At 38.6% G+C, this 21195-nt stretch overlaps 1 protein-coding gene across 8 annotated transcripts in view; it reads right to left on the bottom strand.

The window, feature by feature from the left end:
- The window catches only part of SLC26A8 (solute carrier family 26 member 8), an 83838-nt gene that overhangs the window by 35661 nt on the left and 26982 nt on the right, over nt 1-21195 (bottom strand). For 6 of the 8 annotated variants that reach the window (XM_077904269.1, XM_077904268.1, XM_077904275.1 and 3 more), the window contains exons 4-8: nt 19038-19154; nt 17420-17601; nt 11942-12106; nt 10911-11060; nt 5650-5732 (exon numbers count right to left, since the gene is read on the bottom strand). In XM_077904269.1, the coding sequence (XP_077760395.1) occupies nt 5650-5732; nt 10911-11060; nt 11942-12106; nt 17420-17601; nt 19038-19154 (697 nt within the window). The remainder of the gene's footprint in view (nt 1-5649; nt 5733-10910; nt 11061-11941; nt 12107-17419; nt 17602-19037; nt 19155-21195) is intronic. The other 2 variants (XM_077904270.1, XM_077904273.1) reach the window with 2 other exon arrangements.

Below are 21195 nucleotides of genomic sequence, written 5' to 3'. Positions count from 1 at the left end.
TATTAATATTAATTCTTCCAATCCATGAGAATGGAATATTTTTCCATTTGTGTCTTTTTTAAATTTTTCATCAATGTCTTATAGTTTTCAGGGTACATATCTTTTACCTCCTTGGTTAAATTTATGCAATTTTTTTCGTGCAATTGTAAATGGGATTGTTTTCTTAATTTCTTTTTCTAATAGTTTGTTATTATGTCTTTTTGTGATGTTAACAGATGATACACTAATATCCCTTAATGGTGATGTCCTAATTCTAGAATTCCTTCTCCCTTAAACGGCTATAATACTTTTATAAAGTGAAATGTCTTGTTATTAACTATTTGGATACCCTAAAGAGCAGTTTTTATAGGAAAGGCATGATAGGGGATCCCTGGGTGGCGCAGCGGTTTAGCGCCTGCCTTTGGCCCAGGGCGCGATCCTGGAGACCCGGGATCGAACCCCACGTCGGGCTCCCGGTGCGTGGGGCCTGCTTCACCCTCTGCCTGTGTCTCTGCCTCTCTCTCTCTCTCACTGTGTGTCTATCATAAATAAATAATAAAAAAAAAATTTAAAAAAAGGAAAGGCATGATAAATACTTTGTTCTTTTTATTTAACAATGTTCAAAATAACACGTTGGTTCTATAGCATCTTAGAGGGGTGAAAAAATGAATTTGCTCTTTTAGAAGGTTTACATTCACAGATTTAAACATATTTTATGTGTTTGGCCAAAAAAAGTCTCAAAGTGATATATAGATTCAATGCAATCCCTATCAAAATATCAATGACCCTTTTTGCAGAAATTGAAAAGCTGATCCTAAAATTTAAATGGAATTGCAAAGGACCCCTAATAGCCAAAACCAATCCTGAAAAAGATGAATAAAGTTGGAGGGCACAGGGTTATCCATTTCAAAACTTAGTACAAAGCTATAGTAATTAAGACTGGTATATAGGGCCGCCCGGGGGGCTTGGTGGTTTAGCGCCGCCTTCCGCCCAGGGCCTGATCCTGGAGACCCGGGATCGAGTCTCGCGTCCGGCTCCCTGCATGGAGCCTGCTTCTCCCTCTGCCTGTGTCTCTGTTTCTGTTTCTGTGTTTCTCATAAATAAATAAAATCTTAAAAAAAAAAAAAAAAGACTGGTATACAGATCAATAGAATAGAATTGAGAGTCCAGAAATAAATTCAAACATTTATGGTCAATTGATTTCAGACAAGAGTGCCAAGACCATTCAATTGGTATCGAACAGTCTCATCACCAAACAGTATGGAGACAACTGGGTATTCACATGCAAAAAGATGAAATCAGAGCCTTATCTTACAACATATACAGCAATGAACTCAAAATGAATTGAAGGCCTAAAATGTAAGACCTGAAACTATAACATTCTTAAAAGAAAACATAGGGGTAAATCTTTATGACATTGAATTAGGCAATAGTTTCTTAAATGTAATACCAAAAGCTCAAATAATAAAGGAAAAAATAAATTGGATTTCATTGAAATAAAAAATCTTTGTGCTTTCAAGGATCTGTTGAGAAAGTAAAAAGATAACTTATAAGGCAGCCCGGGTGGCTCAGCGGTTTAGCACCGCCTTTGGCCCAGGGCATGATCCTGGAGACCCAGGATCGAGTCCCACGTTTGGCTCCCTGTGTGGAGCCTGTTTCTTCTTCTGCCTGTGTCTCTGCCTCTCTCTCTGTGTCTCTCATGGATAAATAAATAAAATCTTTTTTTTTTTTAAAGATAACTTATAGCATAGGAGAAAATTATATCTGAGAAGGTCTAGTATCCAGAATTCCTACAAGTCAACAACAAAAGGACAAATAACCCAACTAAAAGTAGTCTTGGGACTTAAATATTTATTTCTCTAAAAAGATATACAAATGACCAGGAAGCACTCTCATTTTAGAAGTGCCTGGGTCAAGATGCTCAACATCCTTCGCCCTCAAATGCAAATCAAAGCCAGAGTGATATATCACTTCATACTCACTAAGAGGGTAATAACAACAATAATAACAAAAAATAACAAATGTTGGTGAGTGTATGAAGAAGTTGGAACTTTGTGTGTTACTGGTGGGAATGCAAAATGGTGCAGCTGCTGTAGAAAATTTCTGGCAGCTCCTTAATAAGTTCAACATAGAATTACCATATGACTCAGCAAATCTACTCCTAAGTATAAACACCAAAGGAATGATAACAGGTACTCAAAAGAAAACCTTGCACATGAATGTTCATAGTAGCACTATGACCAAAAGTTGGAAATAACTGAAATGTCTTTCAACTGATGAATGGATTAACAAAAGGTGGTATATCCATATAATGGAATATTATTCAGCCATAAACAGGAATGATCCATGGTATAATATGGATGAATCTTGAAAACATTATGCTAAGTGAAAGAAACTGGAGTCAAAAGACCACACATTTTATGATTCTATTGCAGAATATGCACATCTCTAGAGTTAGAAAGTAGAACATGTGACTCCTGATCTTGGGGCTATGAGTTCAAGTCTCATGTGTGGTGTAAAGTTTACTTAAACTAAAACATTAGGGCGCCTGGGTGGCTCAGTTAGTCAAGCATCTGCTTTCATCTTGGGTCGTGATCCCAGGGTCCTGGGATCGAGTCCTGCATTGGGGTCCCTGCTCTGTGGGGAGCCTGCTTCTCCCTCTCTCTCTGCCTGCTATTCCTTCTGCTTGCGCTCTGATTTTGTGTCTGTCAAAAAAATAAATAAAATCTTTAAAAAAAAAAGTACGTTAAGTGGTAGCCAAGGGCTGTGGAAGGGGACAAATGGGATAACGCTTCTTTTTTGAGGGTGATAAAATATTTTAAAATTAAATAGCAATGATGGCTGTACAACTTTGAGAATATACTAAAAGTGAGTGAAATGTACACTTTTTTAAAAAAAAATATTTTATTTATTTATTCATGAGAGACACAGAGACAGAGGCAGAGACACAGGCAGAGAGAGAAGCAGGCTCCATGCAGGGAGCCCAATGTGGGACTCCATCCTAGGACTCGATCTTGGGACTTCAGGGTCATGCACTGGGCCGAAGGCAGGAGCTTAACTGCTAAGCTACCCAGGCGTCCCTGAAGTGTACACTTTAAAATGGTGAATTTTATGGTATAGGAATTATATATTAATAAAGCTGTTAGTAAAACAAGATAGTAAGAGAATATTATAAATAACATTTTGCCAATATACTTGACAACTTAGATTAAATGGGAAAATTCTTTGAATCACCAAACTAACAGAGTACTCTCAAGAAGATAGATAACGTGACTTATAGAGAGTGTTTATAGAGTGAGGGCTATTAAAAATTGAATTTGTAGTTAAGAACCTTCCCCTAATGGGATGCCTGGGTGGCTCAGTGGTTAAGCATCTGCCTTTGGCTCAGGGCATGATCTTCGAGTCTCCAGATCGTGCCCCACGTCGGGCTCCCTGCATGGAGCCTGCTTCTCCCTTTGCCTGTGTCTCTGCCTCTCTCTCTCTCCTCTCTGTGTATTCTCATGAATAAATAAATAAAATCTTTAAAAAAAATAACTAACTTCCAAAATTTTGTGAAAATCCAAATTCGGTAAAATGAACAATGTATTAAATATCACTTGGAAGGATTTATTTTTTTTTTAAAGATTTTATTTATTTATTCATGAGACACACACACACACACAGAAAGAGAGGCAGAGACACAGGCAGAGGGAGAAGCAGGCTCCATGCAGGGAACCCCATGTGGGACTGGATTCCTGGAGACCCGGGAATACCCTGGGCTGAAGGCGGCGCTAAACCGCTGAGCCACCCAGGTGCCCTGGAAGAATTTTTTAAAAATAAATGTTGTGATGTGTTTATTTTTGATCCCTTATCTAATTAAATGTTATTAGTTTATGCATTTTCAATTTTATTTTCTTTAGAATAGGAACTATCCCTTTTAGCACCACAAAGTACTATCTCCTCCTGTCTTCCTATTTCTCATCATTATTATGCAGAAATCTAAATTCCTATTTTTGAATATCTTTTCTTTCACCATCTAACTATGTCTGTTTTAGTTCTCTATTTATAGTATACTTAAACTTACAAGCAATCTTTGTGTTTTCCAGGTAGTGAGCTGCATAGAAATATAACTGAATACTTAAAGGCAGATATTAAGCCTTTTGTTAAATTTCCCTTTTATGTATTTTCAAGAAGTTAGAGAAGAATGTGGCTATCGCAAAGAGGTTACAATCAATGGAATTTACTGCCCAAATCTACATTAGTAAACCTTAAGTATTTAATATGGTAACATAAACCACTGTTTTTCCTTTCTGCTGTTCTTTAACATTTAATTCTTTGTTAGCAGTTTTGGTTACAAGGAGACATGGATACAGAAAGAACTAACTTAAATTGTTCTATTTTTCTAATCTTTAGCAACCTTGAATAAACACATAACAAAACAGGTAGTTCAAACCAATACCTAAAATTAGATTTTTGAAATGTTTACCTATCTAAACCCTGAATCTTATGATAAAACATAAGCAAAAGTTGACTGTATGGTTTTTCATTCATCAATAACAGAATCATATTGAGTAAATATAATATAGTGATTATAATTATAGATTTTGGAATTAAATAGAAATAGGTTCAAAAGGAGCTCTGCCCCTAACCAACTGTGTGATCATGGGCAAGTAATTTAAATTTGGTAAACCTCAGTTTCTTCAGCCTTAAGAAGGAGTGAGGTGCAAATGAAATAAAATAATTATCACCGATCTCATTGTTGTTATTTTTTCCTGAGAGCAAAGAGTCAGTCTTATTTACCACTGCATTCCCTGGTTCCTAGGTGGTCTGCTTACATTTTTTTTTTTAATTGAACAGAATTTTAAATGATTTAGTCATCATTAGATTTCATGGAAAACTTGTAGGACATGAGACTAATCTGATCTGCTATCATCAAAGTAGCCTATGTTGTATTATCTGGGAGGTGGCCAGTATCACTGACTCTGCAGTATGAACAGTATAAGGAAATGAATGATGCTCTTCAAAAGCCTTCCTGTGAGTCAAGAAACTGCAATATATTGCCTTTCTTATCTAAAGTGATTCATCTGATCAAGGTTATAGGAACTCAAATTTCCTAACAGAAGCAAGAGTGACCCAAAGTCACTGGTTAGGAATTATAATGTAAATTGTAAATTAATTGATAGAATTTAAGAGCTCCACATGCCAGACTGTTTGAAGATAGCTTTCTACTCAGAGTGATGAAATAATGTTTCTTGAGGACACTGATTCAGTCTAACTGGGTGAAGACAGAGGAACACTCATTTCCTGAGCACTGAGCTCTAGGAGAGAGGCCAGGAAAACAGAGGCATCTCTTGTTCCACCCTTGGGAGTTAGTCAGATAGGTATGGAAGTTGAGAAGACCCATGATGTACCATGAAAAAACTGTGTGAATCTCTCCGGTACCCAGTTTATTTGTGTGAGAGGACTGACTCAACTATGGGAAGAGATTAAGAGGCTGACCAATGAAGAAACAAAGGGTTGTCCTAGCCTCTCTTCTTTTGGGAACCTCTATATTCTAAAATGAATTTAAGCCCACTTCCCAAATTTGTCTGTGGCCAGACTGCTGGTACAGAATAGCAGTCAGGCTATGTGGTCAGAGGCTAAGTGAGGGTAACAGAATGGGAAGAGTAATCCTGAAAAGTGGTTACTGACCTATAAGGAATCATATCAATGAGCATCTTGCTGGTTTCCGTTGCCATGGTTATCTTGTTTGCAAAAGCAGCGAAGCCAAGAATCTGTAGGGGTTAAAAAAAAAAGGTATATGATCATCTAAAAATTATAGATTGCTTCCAGGAGCAGAGGCGCTTATAGCCTTAGCAAGACAGGGATTGAAATATGTGGCAGTCCCTATGCATGAAAGTTGGAGAGAGAGGCAGGGCCTATTCAGTGGAGCAAGAAAGCAGAAATCCCCTCTGACTCTTGATTCCCTAAGCTCTTTTTATTTGTTTAATTTTTTTTAAGATTTAGTTTGAGAGAGGGAACATGATGGGGAGGGACAGAGGGAGAGGGAGAGAGAGCATCTCAAGCAGACTCCCCCTCCCCGCCCCAAGTGCAGAGCCCAGCTGAGGACTCAATCTCAGGGAGACTTTTACCTGAGCAAAACCAAAAGTTGGAAGCTTGATGGACTGAGCCACCCAGGTGCCCCCACTGAGCTCTTTTTAGCATTGTAGCCAGAATGAAAAGCAACTTCATTCTCAGCCTCTGACATAACAATGGGAACAAATGGATATCCTCCCCAACTTGAAACATCTGGACCAAATATAAAGATGTTTTCAGGTTATGGCTACATAAAAGCCTCAGTTGTAAAAGTTTTTAGATCTAGGTATACTGTACTAATATAAATAAGCCTTTGGGGATTGTTGAGATATACTGAGAATCCTATTACTGACTAACCCTCAATAGTAAATATGGAGCAGCATTCGATAGCACAAAGAAAAAGTCCTCAGCAAAGCAATGACTTGCTTTTTTATCTACCTTTTATTTACTCCTAAAATAACAAGTCTCCTTTCCATTTCAACTAGTGGGAAAATAGACAACCTAGCCAATTGTTACACCTTATAGAGACCTGACACCAAGCAAATTAAGCTAGAGACAAAAGAACTGGATGCCCAGGTATTAAAATAATTATTATGTAGCTGCTTTACCCCATTCTCCCTACTAACATATAAATCTTTTCCCAGTCTCCGCTGAGAGTTCAGATACTGAGCAGGATAGCAATTGGTTTACCTAGGATGCTGTGATCTGATGAAGACAGCTGGGAACCTTACAGGCCAGAAAAATCTGGATCATAGCTTGAGTCAGAGAAAAGTTTGGTTCTTTTTATAGTTAAAGGACAAGAAGTATGGAAACTAGCCAAGGAACCCTTTTTATTTCCAATATGAAGGTAATGCTTGCTCACAAAGGAACATAGTGAAAATATGAAAAATTAAAAAGCAGAAGGAAATCACCAAAAGACAATTATTTTGATGCTTGTTTGGTGTTTGATATACAACTTAAATAAACACATACACAAATACACATTCATATACATATATATAAATTATGAATATATAATATGTATAATTTCTTAGAGCTATAGGATTCTTTTTTGTTTTTAAAAATATTTAGGGGATCCCTGGGTGGCTCAGTGGTTTAGCCCCTGCCTTCGGCCTGGGGTGTGATCCTGGGGTCCCGGGATTGAGTCCCGCGTCGGGCTCCCTGCATGGAGCCTGCTTCTCCTTCTGCCTCTCTCTTTCTCTCTCTGTCTCTCATGAATAAATAAATAAGTAAATCTTAAAAAAATAAAAATACTTAATTTATTTATTCATGAGAGACACAGAGAGAAAGGCAGCATAGGCAGAGGGAGAAGCAGGTTCCCCACGGGGAGTCCAATGTAGGACTCGATCCCACGACCCTGGGATCAGGACCTGTGCCAACAGCAGACTCTCAACCACTGAGCCACCCAGGTGCCCCAGAGCTATAGGATTCTTGAATTATTTGCCTGTATATTCTATCTGGATCCCAGATATTGCCTTGAAACTTCCCCTTACTATTTGACACTAGAGTGTTAAGGACAGATTGGTGGGTGTGTGTAGTTTCCTGCAGCATGTGTACACAGTACTGTCTTGGTGAGTGCTGTGAGAAGCTTTTTACACCCTAGGGCATAGCAGCTCTCATCCTCCCTCTCCCATTTCCCTCACTGCCAGGGGAAACATGCAAGTCTTTTCCCAGTTCTAAACATCTCTAATCCTTGTTACATGGCGGACAGTGATCCCAATCACTTGACTTGACATGTATTTAAGTAATGTATTGCAGGCTTTGATAACCTTTGAGTATAAATTAGGGGACAAAAAAGTTTAATTCCTAAACTGCAATAATTCAAAGTCTCCACTGACTTTTGTTGCTGGATCTGGGTTTCCTCCTCCACTTTGCTCCACGGTACACCCTATTTATAGCACTCCCCAAAGGAATGTCTTTTTTTTTTTTTTTAAAGATTTTATTTATTTATTCATGAGAGGCAGAGAGAGAGACAGAGAGACAGAGAGATACAGGCAGAGGGAGAAGCAGGCTCCATGCAGGAATCCTGACATGGGACTTGATCCTGGGTCTCCAGAATCAGGCCCTGGGCTGAAGGGGGCGCTTAACTGCTGAGCCACCAGGGCTGCCCCCCAAAGGAATGTCTTAACTGTAGCTCACAAACCAATCTGTGAACCATAGTCAACCACAGCATCCTCTATACTTTTACTTCTCACCTTTCCTAATAACCCTGGTTAATGTTCATTGCCTTTGAGTTTGCTTAAAGGAATATGCCTATGATTCCTGTTGCTGTCTCTTAAGAGAGGGCTGATTTGCCACAACGTGGCTGGATTTTGAGGGCAATATGCTAAGTGAAAAAAGCCAGAGAAAGACAAATACTGTATGGTATTACTGGCATGTGGAATCTAAAAGCAAAAACAAATACAAAACAGTCAAACTTAGGGCAACAGAGAGTAGAAAAGTGGTTGCCAGGAGCTGGAAGTTGAAGGAAACAGGGAAGGTTGATCAAAATGTACAAACATTCACATTTAAGATGAATAAGTTCTGAGGATCTAATGCTACTCATGGTGACTATAGCTGATACCATTGCATTGTATAATTGAAATTTGCTAAGAGTAAAACTTAAATGTTCTCTCATACTCGTACATACACAAAAGATAAATATGTGAGGTGATGGAAGTGTTAATTACCTCGATGAGTGAATTCTTTTTCGATGTATTTGCATATGAAATCATCATGATGTATACCTTTTATGTCAATTACACCTCAATAAAGCTGAAATTAGAGAGAGAGAGAGAGAGAGAGAGAGAATATCTGTGTCACCGATGCCATCTGCTGGTGACTCCAAAGCTTCAGCTTCCCAAGATGTCAGAGCTGAGCTGGGTTCCATGAAAAGGAGAGGTTAGCCCTGACTCCACTCCCCAAACTCCATCTGTACCTGGTCCCCTGGGTTCTAGGGCACCATTACTTATGTACAGTGATTTGGGAAGTCTTTGATAAAATTAGTCTTTCAGTTTCTGCCCTTTATGAATTAATAGCTTTTCAACTACTCCAAGGAAAAAAGAATATCCATCTCCATAAGAAGTAGACAACAGTTATAAGACAGAGCTTGGTCTCAACTTCCAAAGCAATTCGTATACTCTTTTAATCGTGCAAAGTATAGACCTATATTATTTAGTATAGAATAGGTTATACTGTGGCAACATACAAATAATGAGACCTTAGTGTTATTTTTTTTGCCCACACAGAGTCTATTGTGGGTCAGTGTCTCTTTGAGGCAACTTCTTTGCAAATAGTGCCTCAGGGATCCAGGCTAATTCCACGTGGGGACCCAGTTATTTCACCATACAGCCCTATGATTACCACAGCAGGGAGAGAAAGAACGTGGAGACTCACATGCTTTCTCCTATGCTTTGGCCCCAAAGTCACATGGTTCTGCCTAACTACAGGGAAGCTGGGAAATACAGGGCAACACATGGACATTTGGTGAAGTTGAAGCATCTCTGCAACAACAGAACACTTTTTTTTTTTTTTGCCTCCAACCCTAACAGAACACTTCTTAAGGGGAAATTAATTCTCATGGACATCCAAGCATTCAGTGATCCTATATAAAAAATGCTGACTTTAGGACAATCTGGGTGGCTCAGCGGTTTAGCACCGCCTTTGGCCCAGGGCCTGATCCTGGAGACCTGGGATCAGTCCCATGTCAGGCTCCCTGCATGGAGCCTGCTTCTCCCTCTGCCTGTGTCTCTGCCTCTCTCGCTCTCTTTCTGTGTCTCTCATGAATAAGTAAATAAAATATTTTTAAAAAAATAAAAATAAAAACCTGAGCTTTATTTATGAGAATGTCTTTGTCACTGTAAAAATGTTAATTTTAACTCCAAAAGATAAGTTTTATTGGTAGATTTTTTTTTTTTTAAAGAAAGAAGAAATGTTGTTAGATAGTGGTGAGCCCAGCTCTGCCACTTACAAATGACATAGATTAGGCAATCCATTTAACATCTCATCTCCTTCAATTTCTCTACTGCAGCATAGTGAGAATGAAAGGAGGCTGAATAACAGTATGATTACAACACTATTAAAATAGAAACAGGGACACCAGACTGGCTTGTTTGGTAGAGCATGCGACTCGATCTTGTGAGTTCAAGCTCCACTTTAGGGGTAGAGATTACTTAAAAAATAAAATCTTAAAAAAAAAAAGGTAGGATCAACGTTCTATACAGAAGATGGAAATTCACCAACACTGAGCATAGGCCTGCCAAATATATTTGAAGGAAGAAAACAGTAATAGCTGAAAATCCAAAATTATCAATTGTAATTGATATTACAGGTGCAGAAATTTCTTTTCTTCCATTTTTTCCTTATGTTTTTCAAAGTTGTTAGAATGAGAGGCACCTGGGTGGCTCAGCTGGTTAAGCATATGCCTTTAGCTCAGGTCATGATCCCAGAGTCCTGGGATCAAGCCCCACAGCGGCTCCCTGCTCACTGGGAAGTTTGCTTCTCCCTCTCTCTCTGCGCCTGCCCATTCTCTCTTTCTCTCTCTCTCTCTCTCTCAAAAAAAAAAAAAAAAAAATTGCTAGAATGAGCCTGGATTACTTTCATAAGGGGGAGCGGGACTTATTTCTGAAATAGTATGAAAGAGGAAATAGAGAAAAACTTTAAGAATAAGCATGTTTTACAAACATAAGCTATTATTTAAAAATTAAATGTATTCCAAAAAAAATTAAATGTATTCCACTTTGTCACAATTTAACATACATTTAAAAATTATTATTTTTATAGTCTCCTCTAATCCTTTTCCTTCCTAGGTTGCTTGCTTTCTTGTTTTTATTTTTATTTTAAAAAAGTAGGCATTTTAAATTATCTAAAGCATGAATTTGGGGCATTAAAACACCTACCAGTAAAACTTCCATGGGAAACTCAATTGGGTACCGATTGAAAGAAATTCTGATACATTTGTTGATTCTCAGCGCAACAACAGCAGTTAGAAATAGCAGGATGCTGGTAGAATTAGCTTTTGGGAGAGTTGCACAGTAGTTAACTATGTTCTGAAAGAAAACAAAATTACAGAGGCTTAGAAAGGGGTTTGATAATTGCCTATGGCTAGAAAATGACACTCTCTCTACATTAGTTCAAAAAGAAATCCCTAAGCAGTGTCTCTGGGCACAAATGTCTTTATGAGCATTACTAGCACAGTGAAGGCAAAGGGGAGGATATATATCCATATATATCTAAGTTGATAAAGAGATATCAAAAGATAATAATGCCCAGTAGGAGAGAATACACATGTTTCAGTGCAATGGAAAGAACCCAGGAGTTCTGGGCGGCCCCGGTGGTGCAGCGGCTTAGCGCCGCCTGCATCCTGAGGTGTGATCCTGGAGACCTGGGATGGAGTCCCATATTGGGCTCCCTGCATAGAGCCTGCTTCTCCCTCTGCCTGTGTCTCTGCCTCTCCCTCTCTCTGTATCTCTCATGAATAAATAAAAAAAAAAAAAAAAAAAAAAAAAGAACCCAGGAGTTCTGTTTACCAGCCTGCTCCTTTACTAATTTTCTTAAACATTGATGTTCTTTAGCATGGCTTCTATGCCATTCTTGCATTAAGGGACTATGTGGCATTTTATATTCTTTAATGTTTTAGGATACAAGTCTGCTATGAGGCATGTAATAGGAAGAATTATGATAGATTCCTGTATTTTAAAAGCCTAAATTTATGTTTGTTTAAAAAGCCTGGGCCAAATAGTTAATGCAACTGAGGACATGATCCTACTGGCATCTGCAATTAAGATCGTAAATCTAGAACAGATGCAATTATTTCTAAGACTCTCTTGACCCAGCCGCCTAGGCAGCAGTCTCTCCAGGAGGGTCCACTTCCTTTTGTAGGTGAGGGGAGGGGCACTTGTATCTCTGGGTGAGGGTAGAAATTACTTACGTAGAAGAAGGAGATGGGACCAGAGTGGAAACCGATCATAATGCCAAAGATGCAAGTCAGCTGGGACAGAATAACGTGTAGCGCCACGGCAGCCAGGTAAGCGCTGATTGCAGCCTCCGGAAGGTACGTAGCAAGGAAGCCAAAACCCAACAAGCCCATCGATAGCTGCAGGAGGTTCAGGCATAAAGAAAATCAGAGTGAAACAGAACGTCGTCAAACCCGGGACGCCTGGGTAGCTCAGCGGTTTAGCGCCGCCTGCAGCCCAGGGCGTGACCCCGGAGTCCTGGGACCGGGTTCCACGTCGGGCTCCCTGCACGGAGCCTGCTTCTCCCTCTGCCTGTGTCTGCCTCTTTCTGTCTCTTGTGAATAAATAAAATTAAAAGAAAAGAAAAGAATGTCATCAAACCCACAGAGGCGTCGATTAGGCGCTATCCAGCAAAAAGTTGTTAGGCCCCTTTGATAACTCTTCTTTTTCTCAGCAACTGAAATTGACGATCTAAATCCTTGGCGTTGATTCAGAAGCTCCCGATAGGCACTAGACCACGCTTCTCGCTTCAGGAGCACTTGAGCGTAAGTTCTTGCTCTAGGATCTACTGATGGTATTACTCCTTTTTAAAGATCTTATTTATTTATGAGAGACACAGAAACATAGGCAGAGGGAAAAACAGGCTCCCCACGGGGAGCCCCATGTGGCACTGGATCCCAGCCTGGAATTTCCATCTGAGCCGAAGGCAGACGCTCAACCACTGAGCCACCCAGGCGTCCCTCTCTACTGACCTTATTAATGTGAGGTTAACAGTGACCCAGTGTAATCAGGACAAACTTTTGCCTTTCTGAGGGCCCTTTTGTTAGAAGCTTTGACAACCCTTTTCAGATGTTAATATCCCTGCGAGGAACGAGAAGTTCACAAAGGAAAAGATAAATTAAAAAAAACCCTGAGGAGGGATCCCTGGGTGGCTCAGCGGTTTGGCACCTGTCTTTGGTCCAGGGCGCGATCCTGCAGTCCCGGGATCGAGTCCCGCCAGGTGCTCGGCATGGAGCCTGCTTCTTCCTCTGCCCCTCTCTCTGTCTCTCTATGTCTCTCGTGAATAAATAAAATCTTAAAAAAAAAGAAAGTTAAAAACCCGGATTCCAGCTCAAACTTCTCAGCTTTTGACTAATATCTTTACTAAGAATGATTAACCTAAATTTATTTCTTCAGGGTTATATATAATAATATGTATATATTATATAACATATAAGACATAAATTATGTTTCCATATATTCAGCATATATAATAAATATAATTTGTATATTATATATACATATGTGCATGTAAAATACTATCAATGTACACATAATTACACATAAAATACTATATTACATTAAATATATAATTTATATATTTGTATAAATATATAGTTATGTTTACATATATTTATATGTTACATAAATCAATGTATTTATATATTTATGTATAAATGTATAAATTCATGAATATATATAATTAGTTATTTGTGTACTTAATATAATTTTTCCAATTATATATTTATATATAATTACATAGAACAATTCTATATTTATATATAATTACATATATTATAAATTATACATTAAATATAATGGTACAAAATAGTATTTTGTATGTACACATGCATATATAATATAAAAATTATAGACATATATTATATATATTTTTATTTTTGAAAATATTTTATTTATTTATTCATGAGAGACACAGAGAGAGAGAGGTAGAGACACAGGCAGAAGGAGAAGCAGGCTCCCTCCTGAGCAGGAAGTCCAATGCTGGGCTTGATCCCAGGACTGTGAGATTATGACCCTGAACTGAAGGCAGATGCTTAACTTACTTGAGCCACCCAGGCACCCCCCATATATAACTTCTGATTCCTCAAAAACTTAATTCCTATTAGCCTAATGTTGGCTGGAAGCCTTACCAATACAAACCAGATGATTGAAATATATTTGGTATATATATTACATACTATGTTATTATAATGAAGTAGGATAGAGAAAGGAAAATGTTATCAAGACAATAGTAAGGAAGAGAAAATACATTTACAATACTGAATTGTATTTTTAAAAATCTGCATATAAATGTTCAGATTTTTAAGGGGGTTGTTCAGGGGCCCATAATAATTGTTTCAAATATTTCTTCTACATACATTTTGAACCACATCACAATGTTATCATTTCATTTCAACCATCAAACATAATTTAGAAGGCACAAGAAGACAAGAAAAATCTATCATATTTATCTATATTTTTACTATTTCCATTGTTCTTTCTTCCTGATGTTCCAAGATCCTTTCTTTTATTACTTCCTTTCTGTTTAGAGAACTTCCATTCACCATTCTATTAGGGTAAGGTCTGCTGGTAGCAAATTGTTTTACTTTTCCCTCATCTCAGAAGGTCTTGATTTTCCTTTTATTCTTTTTTTTTCCTTTTATTCTTGAAGGATATTTTCACTGGGTATATTATTTTGGATTGACAGTTCTTTGCTGTTAGCAAACAAAATATTGTGCAACTTATGCTGGACTCTATAATTTTTGATAAGAAATCTGCTGTCATTTGAGTTGCTCACCCCTCTCACACCATAGAAAAAGTGTTTCACTGTTTTCAAGATCTTTTTGTCTTTAGTTTTCAGATGATTGGCTATAATTTGTCTTAGGGTGGATTTCTATGGATTTATCTTGTTTGAAATTTTCTCAGCTTCTTGAATCCATAGGATTATATCTTTTGCCAAATTTGGGGAGTTTTCAGCTATTACTTCAAGTAATTCAGCCCCATCTTTTTTCTCCTCTCTTTCTGGGACTCTTATGATACAAATATTAGATATTTTGTTATCACCCTACTTGTCCCTGGGGCTTTATTTTTTTCCAGTCTGTTTCCTCTCTATTGTTAAGATTAAGCAATTTCTATTGTTCTTTGAGTTCATTCATTCTTCCCTGTCTCCTCTATTCTGCTATTGAGCTCATCCTTTGAATTTTTAATTTAATTTTATTTTTATTGTACTTTTTGGTTCTAAAATTTCCATTTGCTTCTTCATATTTTCTGTTTACTTGCTGAGACTTTCTATTTTCTCACTTGTTTCAAACATGTTCATTATTGCTTGCTGAAGTATGTTTAGGATGGCTGCTTTAAAATCTTTGCCAGATAATCCTAACATCTCTGTCATCTCAATGTTGTCATCTTTTTATTGTCTTTTCTCATTCAAGTTGAGATTTTTCTGGCTCTTACTATGACAAGTAATTTTCAGTTCAATTACAAACATTTTGGGCACTATGCTATGAGACATTGGATCTTATTTAACCCTTCTGTTTTAGCTAGCTTATTTTGACAAAGTGATGGCAGGAGAGGGGCCAGGTGCCATCTCATTGCTACCTATAGTTGTAGAAGCCCAGTTCTTCCCTAAGCTTCCACCAACAGTTGAGGCAGTAAGGATTTTTCATTATTGCTGAGCAGGGGTGGGAGTTCTGGCTCTCCAGTAGTCCTCTGCTGCTATTAACTTACTTCTTCCCTTTTGGCCTCCATTGACCCAACAGAGGGGGCTGTCCTCTTCACTAGACCATGTCTGACATCACCCAATTGAGGAGTAGGAAGGGGGATCTCATTACTGCACAGTAGAAATGAAAGTCTTGACTCCCTGTTTGGCCTTCTCTGACAACATTCCAGTTTTGGGGTGGGTGGGCATCTCATTACAGGTGGGTACGGGTGAAAGTCTGGCTCCTTGATTGGCCTTGGTTGGCATGAGGGGGTTTGATACCACAGTTTTGTTTTGTTTTCCCTTGATGTTTGTCTGGAGCATAGTAGTTATTATGTAAAAGTTTTCAGCCTCACTAGCCTTTTTTGGTGCTGTGGCTATAAAGAACAGACTTCTGTTAGGGTTGTACATGTGTGTGTACATGTGCACAGGCATTAGAGTTGTGGGTTTCTGGCTTCTTCAGCATCAAGTTTGAAATAGAAGAGGCAAAAAGAAAACCCTGGAAACTCACCAGTGTGTTGTTCCTTGGGGCCTGAGATTCTGAGCTAGTTTGCTTTCTTCTCTCCACTTTTCAGCATTTTCTTATGTTTGTTTTATAAATAACATTCTAAGGTTTTTAATTGTATTTAGCAGGAGGAACAGGGAAAAGAATCTATTTTATCTTCCTGGAAATGGAATGTCTCCTCCTTTATTAGACAAACAAACAAACAAACAAACAAATAAAACCCCAAGGCTCAAAGGAGGCAAGAGAACATGCCCAGGACCTTGTAGATAATTCATAGGTTGCTAACTTACATTGCCTGTTATTTTGTCTTTTTCTAAAAGACTGGATTTTTTAACCACAGGAATTACATCTTCTTTTTTTAATTTTTGGTCTCTGTCAAAGTACCAAATTCATATTTTCTGTACCATAATTATAACATATTGATGCTTACTATGTGACAGACTCTGGGTTGAATGCTTTACATGTATTTTCTCACTTAGTCATGAGAACCCTGCAAAACAAACATTATTATTCCCATTTTACACACAAGGAAACTGAGGCCCATAAAGGTAAAGTGATTTAAGTAGGTCATATAGCTGGTATCAGGGCTGGAGCCTGCTCACTAGGATAACCTGACTTTGCAGGCTTCCAATAAATCTATACCTAATAAAAGATGGTCCCAGGAGAGATCAGCAAAAATTAGCTAAAGAGTAGATTAATTGTGGAAAAAGAGAAAGCTAGCATATGTGACTTTAGTTCAACGATGAAGCTTCAGATGGTAGACTCTCAGAGAAAATCAAAGACACACCAAAAATAAGTTTTGATATTTTAACAAGTCATTGATATTATTGTCCTTTAGCTATGCTCCTGAAATTCTAGAAAAAGGGTTCCAGGTCTGACTCTAATGCTTACTTAACTCAAAATATAGTATGTGAACCTATGAGTGCTATTCTTGTTGAAAGAATATAAAGAGTTTTAAAAAAAAACAACACGTGAAATCATGAATAGAACTCTAGATCAGGGATCCCTGGGTGGCGCAGCAGTTTAACGCCTGCCTTTGGCCCAGGGTGCGATCCTGGAGACCCGGGATCAAATCCCACGTCGGGCTCCCAGTACATGGAGCCTGCTTCTCCCTCTGCCTGTGCTCTGCCTCTCTCTCTCTCTCTCTCTCTCTCTCTGACTACCATAAATAAATAAAATAATAATAATAATAAAAATTTTAAAAAAAGAACTCTAGACCATAGTCCCTAGGGCCCTTCTTTAGTTTTAGAGAAGAGACTGATGAGAATGTTCCATATCTAATCCCAAATCAATGGTGAATGATTTCTGAGGAGGAAAAAGTTTTATCACTGAGGAGAGCCTATCCACACATCCTGTAAGTTTTCCAAAAATAAATCATTGAAGTTTCAGATATATTACCATGGGTAACAGGAGTAACAAAAGGAAAGGGTCCCTTTGTAGCTCCTTTATTTATTTACTTCTTCTTCAGGGGTTCAGAGACTCAGATCCTACCTGAATAATCCCAGTCAGAAAAGTTGTGGATGCCACCACACTCAAGGATCTGTTATAATCCACAAGGAAGGAGGGTGCAGAAAAGTCTTCCTTGATGAAAGTTCCCAGAACCAGGTGGCCACTGTTGAATGGGTACAATCTCAGGACATTGATCATCAGAGCACTCACAAGGAAGAAGGAACCTATGAAAGATGTTGAGGCGGAAAGTGAGGTTTTAAAACCAGGGAACCCGACATATTTGACAAAAGCAAGGCATGGTCTGATGTTGTTTTGTCTTTGATCTGAATAACTTTTCTTTTTTGAAAGTGGTCCTTGGAGAAGTTAAGAATGAGTGAAGAAAAGAACTCTGGGTTCCACATGTCATGACCAATTCCCAGAATTTAGATCTTTGTGGTCCAGGTATGGGTGTATGGAGTGGGGCTCAAAGAGAAATTGGCTGGAAGTGCATAACAGGCTCAGCCACTTACCTGCTCTTAGAGATGGTGAATGAGATGATGGGGGAGGGGATAAGAAAACAAAGCTAATCAATAATAATAATAAGACAACACTTATCATTTATGAAGGATTAACTAGGTGCAAAATGACACTGAGCTAAACCTGTTTCAAACATGATTTCATTCAGTCCTCCTATCCACATAGTCACATATGGGAGCAAAGGCAAACCCTACTTTTAAATTACCTAACAGAAACAAAACTCTAGTAACCTTATTATCAGTATTTGGAAATGATTATGATGTGCCCCGGAACTTGGAAATATGCAAATATAATTGTTCTCTCAGTGTCTGAATGTAATATCAACATATAATGGGTTTTAGTAGAGACATGTGATATTGTCCTTAAAAAAGGCAGGATATCACTCTGCCTCTAGAATAATGAGAGGGTAACCAGATTGAATGCACAAACATATCTGGAGAAAGCATGTGTCAGTCAAAATGATCAGTGTTGTTTGGGTGGTCAGTTGTTCAGTAGGGAAGCCCAGAAAAAGGTACTTTACTAAGTAGATGTTGGCAATGCCAAGATTACTGAGTATTTTTGTGGTTTGATTTCTATGCCAGTTTACCTATGTGAAGAAAATGTGCTGCTTATATGACCTTCAACTAGTTTGATCCCTGTAACAGTTATTTCTGATTATAAATTAGTAGGTGGACTTTTGACTCAGGTAAGGAAAGTGCTTATCCTATGGATTTGAGTGCTTTGTTACCATGACAACATTTTCTCATTGTAGATTAATAAGCTGGCATGATGATTATAAAGTAGGCCCATGGTCTTGGGTTACTGCAGGTCCAGCTGAAAGATGGATCCACTCTAGGAATATTGGCAAAATTGCCTCTGGATCTTCTGGATTGAGGGCAGATTTCAACCAGTGGTAATTTCACCAAGAAAAGTACCAATGCTGTTTAATTCTTTTGGAAACCAGGTGGCTGGCCGAGTTGTCTGGCAGTGACCTTAATAATGGCACAGTCTCTCAAATCTGAACCCTCACCCTATGGATGGAATGTCCATTTTCTGCTTCCTTTTTTTCTACCTTAAGTATAGCTTCAGTTTGGGTTCTTAGCAATAAGGAAATGATTGAGGCAGAGACTCCATCCACCTCCTGGGGTTCCAGTGCTGGACTCACCAATGGACATTTGATGACATGATCCAAAAATGACATAAATTAATGAAGAACAGAAAGCTGCATAACAGACATTGAGAGGAGGAATCAGTTGCCTGGTCAGCAAACTAAATGTCAGGACTGAAAAACAAGATAATTTAAGTAAGAAGAGGTAGGCTGGCTTTTTAAAAAATTTAAATTCAATTAATTAATATATTATTAGTTTCAGAGGTAGAGCTCAGTGATTCATCAGTCTTTTTTTTTAAGATTTTTATTTATTTATTCATGAGAGATGCAGAGAGGGAGAAAGAGAGAGAGAGAGAGAGAGGCAGAGACACAGGCAGAGGGAGAAGCAGGCTCCATGCAGGGAGCCTGACGTGGGACTCAATCCCGGGTCTCCAGGATCACACACTGGGCTGAAGACAGCACTAAACCGCTGAGCCACCGGAGCTGCCCTCATCAGTCTTATAACACCCAGCGCTCATTACATCACATGCCGTCCTTAGTGCCCATCACCCAGTTACCCCATCCCCCACCCCCCAGTAGGCTAACTTTTAAAAGTCACTTTCAAAAATACTGTAAAGAATATTTAAAATAATGATCCCTGTGTGTAACTGACTGAGCATGGTAATAGCAGCTCTTGACACATAGCCCTCCATTAGTCCCTTTTATTACCTCCTTTAGTATGTAGCTTCTCCTACTTTACCACATGCTTTTACACCTCAGTTATAAATCACAGGCTTAAACACTTTTCACTTCAAGTTCTTCCTGCTAATCATGGAAAACAGACATCACAATAAAACTTCTGATTCCAACAGCCCAGAGGTAGTCCCATTTCACCCCTAGTCTAGTAGCAGAAGGCCCTGGGAATCCTCCAGTACTGGAAATAAAGCTGGAGAACAAGGCAAGAACCGTACTTTGCTGGCTTGATTTCCACATTGGTATGTGTTGTCTCTCTTCCATATGCCAATCATTTCAGCCTCTTTCTTCAACAACTCCTTCAATACTTACTTTCTTTTCCAAGAATACCATGAGAATTTGTAAATTTTGAAGCAAATAGATTAACATGCATGGTATCATCCTTTGATGTCTCAAACCTGCAGCTCCTGCCCTGACAGCCTATCCTTTTTTTTTTTTTTTTTTTTTGAGAGAAAGAGAGTGCATGTGTGCACATGCACAGGGGTGATGGGGGGATGGGAGAAGGAGAGGAAAGAGAGAATCTTGAGCAGGCTCTACAGCCAGCATGGAGCCCTATAAATGGCTCAATCTCATGATTCTGAGGTCATGACCTGAACCAAAATCAAGAGCCCAATGATCCACTGACTGAGCCACCCAGGCACTCCTGAGGACCTATCTTCAACTTACATCATAACGTGTGCTCATCTGAATTCAGTTATAAGTTCAGTGAGCCAAGTTAGTGTCTTAGATAAACAAGGCTTTGTGTGTGTGTGTGTGTGTGTGTGTGTGTGTTTGAGGTTCAAACACATACAAAACTAGAGTATAATGACCTCCCATGTATTTATAACCTGCTTTAACAGTAGTCAACTCATGACCAATCTTATCTCATCTATTCAATGCTCACTCCTCTCCCAATTCATATTATTTTTTTTTTCAATTCATATTATTTTTAAGCAAATTAAAAAAATGAAATTATTTCATCTGTAGATATTTAAAAAAAGACCCTCTTTTTTTTTAAGTAATCTGTGTGCCCAATGTGGGGCTCAAACTCACAACCCTGAGATCAAAGTCTCATGCTCTATTGACTAAGCCAACCAGGTGCCCCAGAAGGAGACCCTCTTTTTAATTTAACTACAATACCATCATTATATTTAAGAAATTAATAATGGTTTTTTATCAAATATTCAGTCAATGCTCAAATTTCCCTGCTTATCTCATAGATGGTTGTTGTGGCCTTAGAGGGCCTCTAAGATGATCTGCAATGGCTAATTGGTATTCATGCCTCTGTGTGATCCCTACCCCTTTAGTAGGGGATGGACCTAGTAACTCGTATCTAAAAAGTGAGAGTACAACAAAAATGATAGGATGTCACTTTTGAGAGTAGGTTGTACGATGCTTCTGTCCTGGTTGCTCTCTCTCTATCTCTCACCAGCTGCAAGACCTGGCTTCAAGAGTGTGTGACCTATGCAATTAAACAGGGCTTAGAAGGTTCCACACTTGCCTT

The sequence above is a fragment of the Canis aureus genome, chromosome 7, assembly GCF_053574225.1.
Source record: "Canis aureus isolate CA01 chromosome 7, VMU_Caureus_v.1.0, whole genome shotgun sequence".
NCBI classification, from domain to species: Eukaryota; Metazoa; Chordata; class Mammalia; order Carnivora; family Canidae; genus Canis; species Canis aureus.
Note: the sequence above shows the minus strand (reverse complement) of the source record. Positions and strands in the feature narration are given on the sequence as shown.